We start from the raw sequence: 9,018 nt of genomic DNA, 5'->3' as shown, positions 1-9,018 counted from the left end.
ATGAGATCTTGCTTGTGTAACTCAACCTTTAGACTGAAATTGAGGGAGACGAGAGTAGTGTTTACATGATAGATGACCTACTTTGGCAAAATATCCAGTTACATCATTATCCTCCAGTTCTTCTACCATTACCAAAATCCTATAGAAAAAATGTGGGAACAACTGCTTTAGCGTAAAGCGGTTATTTGGCCAGATTACCATTATTATGGTTTCTTGTGTATTTCTCAAATGATTGTTTTGGATTTAACCCAAAGTAGCAGTTACATGGAAGGTCCCTTTATATTCTCTATCCACTTAGACATATCTAGAATGTCTTGCTTATTCTCTAAACATCAGTCTACACCTCATACTAATTGTGCATGATGGCTTTACAAATTCTACCAGACAAAGCACAATATTACACACTGCAGCTGTAATAATTACCTGGTGCTTTCACCTACGCGTTACCTTTGATCAGCAAGCCCATTCATTACCTTTACAACAACCATTGTTGTACCAGAGCCCAGCCTTCCAAAACCACAAACTCTCACCAACAGAGGAAAACAGAGGCCAACAAATTACACGTCAGCTCCCATTATACCACTGTCAAATGACAATGGTGCAAGAAAGCATTATGGAGAAGAATTCTTTTATTGCATTTATGTCTTTAATATGATATAGATAGATCACTTAAAGCATACCCACACTGGTATGTGTATCACTACAGAAGGAAAAAAAAACAGGAATTGCATTTGGAAAAAAAAAATTTATTAGACAAACAGGCAAAACATTTCTGCTATGATAGTGTCGCAAATGCCAAAGAATGTGACTGACTCGTATCACAAAGCTATTTACTGCTTGCACACTTGAGAAATCATTTATTTATAGTATGGTTTACATGAGACTGCACCAATATACCAACATGGGATACATGACAAATGTTTCTATAAGCATTGCACATACATAAATATATATTATATATATCTATATTTTAAGAAGTGAAATGTGTGCAAAAGTGAAGACCTGGTTTTGTGAAACTGACCATGCCCGGCTGTGTTTGGAATCATATTTTAGATGGAAATCATAACTTCCCTGAGAGAACAATTTGAGAAATGAAGCTGAACACTACAAAACCCCCTCACAGCATTCACAATGATCGCCTGGGATAAAAAAAATTCTGATTTCTTAGCAGATATTTCATAATTTAACACCAAGAGGGTGTTTGTCTCTTATGAAGGGGGCATTTTTTCCTAAATCACAATTAATAACTTACTCATATAAAAAGAACATCATGTACTAAAACTGTCCAGGTGTGTGTATTCCATTTTTGATCATATATAATAAATGTATGTTTTATTTTCGTACATTTCCCCTGTAAAAATCTTACCTGGAGTTGGCTCCTGCTAAACGGCTTTACAGGAATATTTTGTGACATACTGTTTACAGTAGTGAAGAGAAACTCCATATTCTCAGGTAACTGTGATGTCATGTGACAAAGCAAGTAAATGACAATATTAATTTACTTCACTTTAGATAAACATACGGCTAAACTAATGTTCAGCTAATGGGAAAGCATCTACATAAAATGCACACTTCTCAATATCTTAAAATGTACTACAGGCTGGTCATCAGCAGAACTGAGAGTGCTTTGTTATACACCAGTGTTCTCAAAGTGCCTAACAAACCCGTTAATCCACCTTGGAGGTACCAAGTGATCACCCGTGAACAGGACAAGTCTATACACTAGGTGTGACCCCTGAAAAGACCAATGCTTAAATTTGAATGGCATTAAATTTATCCACTTCCATGTGTGTTTTATGTACTGGCATACATATTGGGAAAAAATACTGAGCCTTACCCATCCAGAACCCTTGAAGTTTACGTGTCATAATAGAGTTTCAGCCGTTAAGAAGACAGCTTCTTTTCCAATCTGTAAATCAAGCAAAGTGGTTACTCTTACCTGGACCTAAGATATTGCCCCATCTTCTTTATTTCATGTAATGTTACTGTTTGAAAAATATAAAGCCTTGTACTCACTCCCCTCTCCTCTTTCAGGTCTGAATCTAGACCTAGCGTGCATGTTTCTGCCCAACTGCAGTAGCTACGACTCAACGGACCTTCTGAAATATCCAGGAAGTGTGGCTATTCTTTCTTCGCTAGCGTCAGCTTGTTCTCAGAAGGTTTTAGCTAGCCTTGAGAGAGACGCTCACTACCAGCACAGACACTGCAAGCTTTCCTCCCAGGGTGAGAATCTCCACGCTGCCTCCTGCTTCTGAAACATGCTGACTGGTCCTCTGTGCTGGGGCTGAGGAGGTTCCTGCCTCACAATCACCAGCGTTCATCCACTCTGCCCTAAACCAGGCCCAACTGCAGGCTCAGCTGGCTTCTAATAGTCCTAGATGTGAAAGACTGGCACTGGTGACTTTATTGGCTGAGCCTGAGGCCTGGCAGACGCTCCCTCGTCATCAAGTTGTTGAAGAAAAACAAAACAAAAAAAAGGTCCCCGGAAACAAACACAAAAATCTTCCAGCGACGTCAGACAGCTACACTCAACCACAACAACGATGGGAATACAACAGGATGCCAACATACACTCAACACCTCACGGACTCAACAGTGCACAAAACCTCACTTTCGGACGGAGTACATAACTTCAGATTTACATTTTTGTCATTTAGAAAAATGTATGTTACCATTCTGTTGCATTCCCATTATTACTGTTAGATTTCATCTTTTATTACATTTATTCAGTCCGATTTTCACTTTTCAAATGTTTTCAGCAATCTAGAATTCTATTTACACTTCTTGTGAGGAACACACACCCCTACATGAAGTCTAAATCCTTCCAGACTGTTTTCACTAGTGTTCTGCTCACTTTTATACTGATCAAAATGGATTACACATACTCAGCACACAGATTAGAATTCACCTCACACTGAAACACAATCACTGAATAATTTATTATTGAAAATATTAAATAAAATAAAAAACTGACACCAGACTTTTGTTTCCTACTTGTTTCTACTGAACTCTTTGGCCACATATAACTAATAATATTCTCTATTCAGAGAACAAAATAACTTATTAAGACTCCATTCAAAAACTGACTACACATTTTCAGTTAAAAAAGGTTTCCTTGTTTTTATTCCTGATACCACTACCACAGGATACATGGGCATTTCTCATAGATGCAAGCAAGAAAAAAAGATAAAAAGGGGAAAAAAATCTACCAACAAAATAAGACCTCAGGAATGTACATCTAACAGACACGGTTTCTTTAGCCAGTAGCTACTCTCTTGCACCATGTAGCTAGTGGATACAGTCCTTATCAAGGGACAGTCTCCTGCCGTAACTTTTCTGACTAGGGATCCTGGCGCCTCTCGTGTGTCCCTCTAATGATCTCGGACGACTGCCTCAAAGTAACCTGTAGCTTTCCTGACCCCTCCTCTGCTCATCTCCTCTCCTGCTAAGAACTGTAGCCTGTTGAATGGATACAGGATAGAACAAATCGTTATTCTACGTTCACAAGTGTGTTGACGCTGATACAACAATGCAATGCTAAAATGCAACTTACCGCCTACAAAATATTAATATCGCCGTGAGCCATAGCCGCCCCCACTTCCTCCACCAGAACCATAGCCTCCTGGAACAAACAAAAGCAGCGATTTCTTACCATCTGCTTCAGCGCAATCAACACCATCCAGAGACGACTGTGCCATTAGGCATGGCTTTACCTCCGTAGGGTCCTCCTGAATTCCTTCCGCCAAAGCTGTTGCCCTTCATCGGGCCATAGTTGGACTGCTGTCCACCATAGCTCCCAAAGTCATTGTAGTTTCCACCTCCACCAAAGTTCCCTACAGATTAAGAAAAGGGTCAAGTACCAGCCTAGCCATCACTCGTTTTTCAGTATCTGTGAGGCTTCATGACGGACTGAACCATATCACAGGAAAACTGTACCTCCAAAGTTGCCGCCGTCGTTGTAGTTATCGTATCCTCCAAACCCTCCTCCCTGGTTTCCGTACCCAGGACCACCTCCCCCATAGCCCCCACGGCCTCCCCCATATCCGGGTCCCCCACCATAATTTCCTCCTGGGAGGGAAAGGACAAGATATCCGTTATAAAAGATAAACTACACTTCGGTTAATAATGATACAGTACCAATCGGTCTGTGGGAAATTGTATTTAGTACCTTAAAATTTGACATCAACATAAATTACAAAAAAATCTAAGTTATCCTTACAAGCAAACGTATGCCTATGAAGGCTCTGACATGAAAAAAACTAGACAAAATTGATTCTGAAAGAAGGCAAACACATACCGTCTCCACCGAACCCATTGTAGCCTCCACCATCTCCTCCATAACCTCTGCCTCCTCCATAACCTCCTAGAAAACAAGTTGCGTAAAGTTAATTAAGATGTACGTTGCCAGCTGCTATTACCATACATGTTATTGAAACTTACCCCTACCCGAAAAGTTGCCACCTCGGCCAAAGTTTCCACCACCAAAATTGCCTCCTCTGCCCATGAAATTTCCTCCACCCCCACCCCTATCTAAAAAAAAAAAAAAACCAACATTTTCCCCTGTGAAATTTACCCATGAACAACTGCTACAGAAAACACATTTTAAAATTAAGATGGGAGTCATTCTGTTTTGAGACAAAAATATTTTGCATAGAATTTAAACCTACTGCAACACTGGAAATCTACGACATTAACAGAAAAACAAATAAATCATAAAATTAAACAAGCAATAAAATAATTCAAGGGTGACTGAAATGTGAGAGGTTCATACTTACTTCTCTGATTGGCCGCTGCCTGCATTTCCTGCTTTGATAACGCTTTCCTCACCTCACAGTTGTGGTTGTTTATTGTGTGATATTTCTGAGCTGAAACAAAACAGACTTTTTAATATTTTACCAAATCACACAAACCTCAGAACAGTTTTGAACCTCAGATCAGTTTTTTTGCATGGACAACATTTCACTGCTGCGATATTCATCACTCTGATGTTTTTGGACCTATTTTGACCATATTTTTGCAACAACTGCCTCAAGAAAACACTGCACTTCTGGTACTTTCAACAGGAATAAGTATTACTTTACATCACTGGCATTTAGCAGACACTCATCAATGCAGAGCAACTTACATCAGTTACAGTTTTTTTTTTTACAACGTTATCCATTTGTACAGCTAGATATTTACTGAGGCAGTTGTGGGTTAAGTACCTTAACCAAGGGTACAGCAGCAGTGTCCAGTGGCGGGGAATCGAACCAGCAACCTTTCGATTACGAGTCCTGTTCCTTAACCACTATGCTACACTGCAGCCCTACGTCAGGCTATTGTAAAACACCCACCGACGATTTTGTCGACTGTGTCGTGATCGTCGAACGTGACGAAGCAGAAGCCCCTCTTCTTCCCAGTCTGACGCTCCTCCATCACCTCGATGCTCTCGATCTTCCCGTAGGCCTCGAAGTACTCCCTCAGGTGGTACTCCTCAGTGTCCTCCTTGATCCCTCCCACAAAGATCTTCTTCACCGTCAGGTGGGCGCCCGGTTTGGAGGAGTCCTGAGGACAGAGCGCAGGCGCTAAGCCCTCGGCATTCGAACCCAATCTGCACCGTCGCACACGTACAACTGAACCCCGTGGCAGACTCACCTCTCGGGACACCGCCCTCTTGGGTTCCACCACACGCCCGTCCACCTTGTGCGGCCGGGCGGCCATGGCGGCATCCACCTCTTCCACGCAGGAATATGTCACGAAGCCGAAACCACGTGAGCGCTTGTTCGCCGGGTCTCGCATCACCTAGGCAACACCACCAACTGTCAATCAACTCAGTCGCCGAAAACCGCTCAAGGTCAACCCACCGAGACCCTTTCATCCTCAAGTATTTATACCAACAAAGATGCTGCCACAATCTGAACAATGACACTGTTTTCGATGACTTGAACAAAAGAGTGAGCTCACAGAAAAACAGTTGCACTTGATCTAAGACACAGAAAGCAAGCCTACCACGCAGTCTGTGAGCTTTCCCCATTGCTCAAAATGGGCCCTCAAGCTCTCGTCTGTGGTCTCAAAGCTCAGGCCCCCGATGAACAGCTTACGGAGCTGCTCTGGCTCCTTGGTCTCATGACTCTGTGGACACAATCAATAAAAATTGTAACGAACTAAAAAATAAAATAAAAATCTGTAACCTTATTATAATGTTACCCTATACAATTGTGAAATATGTAAATACATTTCCATTTGCTACTGAAACCACAAATAACAAATAAAAGTTAATCCTTTCAAATGTTACATTTTGAATACTGCACAAAAATCTGATGATCAACCCTGAATTGGTCTAAGCAGACACACTGAGCGCTTTGTGATCCCTTTCCGTTAAAACTGTTTTGGGGAAACAAACTTGCCAATACGGGCAGACATCACTTGCTAACTGTCAGTCGTGGTCTGCGTGAGGAATTAAGATACAATCTGGCGCAGCGCTACTACAAAGCGCTGTGAAGAGCGTGGCTTTGCGCCTCTGCGAACAGCGCCAGCGCTCCGAGGCAGCCGGTCAGAGCGCACGCATTCCAGATGTGTCACACAATGTCGACACAATGTAGCCAGCCAGATGGCTGCTTATTCTCTCTTTATACGTGAATTTTTTTAAAGACAGCTGGCAAACTAGATATCAATTTTTCTAACGCAGTTAGTCTCTCGTCGCTGATTAGCTACCCCAAACTACGAAATGGGTGGCTCGCTAGTTAGTTAGCGAACCCAGGAAGCGTCTAGAAAATTCTCCTGAAATGAAACCATACGCCATTTTGATTTTTTTTCTCCCACCCATTGCTCCATGTTGTTAGCTAATGGTGGTAATTCGCTTCGGTTAAAAAAGGCGACGGAATTCAAAATGCATGACTGATTTTCGTAAATATATCGCTATCGCTAACTGTGCAGACTATCGTTTAAAGTAACCTACTTTTAATCGGGTAAAGTAACGTTAACTAGAAAACTACCAGCAAAATGCGACGTCACAGTTTGCGCACATCCAGCTAGCAACCGAGTAAACGATACCCGAACAACACAGGTGTTTACGTGAACTACATCATGCATCGGACAGACCATCTTGATTAATCCAGGGTAATCTGTAATCCAAATCGAACTCGTTAGCTAGTCAGCGATCTACCAAACATTCACCCGCTTGTGTCAGTTAACACCAGGGGCGGCACAAACGAGCAAGCTACCGTAGGGGGCGGCGTGCCGGAGAAACCTTGCAAAAGATGTACAGAATTCAACAGCCACACGTTTTACTGTGGGGAAAAATCTCTTTAAAACTAATCGTATGCGCCACATAACTGCACAGTTTGCAACAGTAAGATTGACCAAATGTTCATAGTTATTGCGCATAAATAGCACAATCACCTCCATTTCGCGATGCACGCTCTCCTGGGTTCTTGCCGGAAGAAGGAAGCGTCAGTGCCCACGTGACGGTTGGTCTGCTACTCGACTGTCCGTTGACCGATCCAGGATCAGCTAGCGACCCCTGAATCCCATGCCTGATTCATTGATCCCAACAGCCTGGGAGAAGAGGAGAGAGGAGTTAAAGCAGTTTTCGCGGTTGACCTATCTTGCCAGATGTATTATTAAGACTGTTTCATTCAGAACTCTGCTGTGTACAAATGCTTTTATTTTGTTTAGGTTATAAAATAGTATCCAACACCAGTAAAAAATTCTACTACTAATGTTTTTATTATTATTATTAAGTTCTTTGTATTTAAGAATGATATTCCAAAAATGCACGAATCAACCATAGATTAAGTTAATTTTATTTGAGGACTGTTTAATTTACCCGTTCCGTACGTTAACGGCCAATCTTCGAAGACGTGTTCAAACGTATACAGTTATTTTAACCAAATGCTTCACTGCTACAGTCTTATTTAAAATACTATCATTCGTGAGAGACATTGAGCTGGTTTTAAAAAGATCGAATGTAATACTATTACATGATCAATCAATTAGAGTGAAACTGGAGATCAGTGAAGGAAACCCACATAATCCAATGCGAGTAATTAATGGAGAGATACAGATTGGGAAGGAAGACTTACTTCTGGGCTGTGTCTGCGAGTAAACAGCGAATCAGTTCGTACGGTAACTCCTGTAACCCTGATAGAAAGCTATTTTCCCCCAGCTGGACTGTGTAAGTGGATATATTGATAATGTTGAATTTGCATTACCACATCCCACGCTATATACCAGCTGTGGCTATTTTTTCATTCCCTTTTGGTTACTTGGAAGCTTATGATGGTGCTGCTTTGCCGGTCGCCAGTTCCTGCTGTCAGACACTATAATGTTTAATTTGCCATGATACGTCTGTGGAGTTAGTTGCAGTATAACCCAAATGGGAGCACATGATGTTTTAGCATCTGTTTTCTCTATTCTTGGTCCCAAAATTAAACAATCCTCAACATTCTGCTTTCCTGTTGTGTTACATGGAAGCATGTTCTTGAATAAGATTTTATTCTGCTTTTACACTGTTCCCAAAGTAACACTGACAACATGTAAGTCCAATTTTCATCATGTTCTTGATCTAGACTTTACACTTCTAGTGAAATCGGCAGAAAAGTGCCATCTACTGGTTATTTTATGAAGAGACGTTACACATTTTTCAAACACCATTGTGCTTTTCCAGTGCATTTTAACATAATTTAAACACATCGCAAGAAAACCGCTATTATCAACTTTGCAGTCCTTCGTGAATGCATTTCAGTAGTTTGCTGGAAATGCAAGGTATTTGATACGGGATACTTCAGCAATGGTTGCTATAATTTCCCATATTTGATTGGATTACACGATGAACACATGTATTGACAATGATAGCTTACATGGACATGCAATATAATTTTACTTCCATATCAAGAACCAATAAGGAATTATATCAGTCGAAAAACGGTGAGGTTTCCGAACATTTGACAGCTGCCCAACCAAAATGACGTCACGTTAATGCAGACACTACCTGTGTTGGCATGTTGATGGTAGCCTGCGTTCATAAGATGCTGCGAC

General features: G+C 41.3%; 1 protein-coding gene across 4 annotated transcripts; it reads right to left on the bottom strand.

The window, feature by feature from the left end:
• Positions 1-775: 775 nt before the first annotated feature.
• Positions 776-7,445, bottom strand: LOC118785746 (heterogeneous nuclear ribonucleoprotein A3-like). 4 transcript variants are annotated; one of them, XM_036540654.1, is made up of 11 exons: positions 7,381-7,445; positions 5,989-6,111; positions 5,635-5,781; positions 5,334-5,544; positions 4,776-4,865; positions 4,441-4,530; positions 4,298-4,363; positions 3,937-4,068; positions 3,714-3,833; positions 3,554-3,622; positions 776-3,459 (listed from the first exon to the last, which is right to left on the bottom strand). In XM_036540654.1, the coding sequence occupies exons 1-10, from the start codon at positions 7,384-7,386 to the stop codon at positions 3,567-3,569; spliced, it is 1,041 nt and encodes a 346-aa protein (XP_036396547.1). In that variant the 5' UTR covers positions 7,387-7,445; the 3' UTR covers positions 776-3,459; positions 3,554-3,566. The 4 variants fall into 4 exon arrangements, with proteins under 4 accessions (XP_036396547.1, XP_036396549.1, XP_036396548.1 ...); XM_036540656.1 differs by having other exon boundaries at positions 4,447-4,530; XM_036540655.1 differs by lacking the exon at positions 7,381-7,445 and adding an exon at positions 7,081-7,100.
• Positions 7,446-9,018: the final 1,573 nt, after the last annotated feature.

Source organism: Megalops cyprinoides, chromosome 11 (assembly GCF_013368585.1).
Source record: "Megalops cyprinoides isolate fMegCyp1 chromosome 11, fMegCyp1.pri, whole genome shotgun sequence".
NCBI classification, from domain to species: domain Eukaryota; kingdom Metazoa; phylum Chordata; class Actinopteri; order Elopiformes; family Megalopidae; genus Megalops; species Megalops cyprinoides.
The sequence above is the reverse complement of the archived record's forward strand: the minus strand, read 5'-3'. Positions and strand labels throughout refer to the sequence as shown.

What these genes read in the sequence shown, in the direction of transcription:
- LOC118785746 (XM_036540654.1), bottom strand. An exon ending in GAAAGCTCACAGACTGCGTG is followed by an intron (nt 5,782 to 5,988) that starts GTAGGCTTGCTT and finishes GGTGTTGCCTAG; the next exon opens with GTGATGCGAGACCCGGCGAA. An exon ending in CAATGGGTTCGGTGGAGACG is followed by an intron (nt 4,069 to 4,297) that starts GTATGTGTTTGC and finishes TTTCCCTCCCAG; the next exon opens with GAGGAAATTATGGTGGGGGA.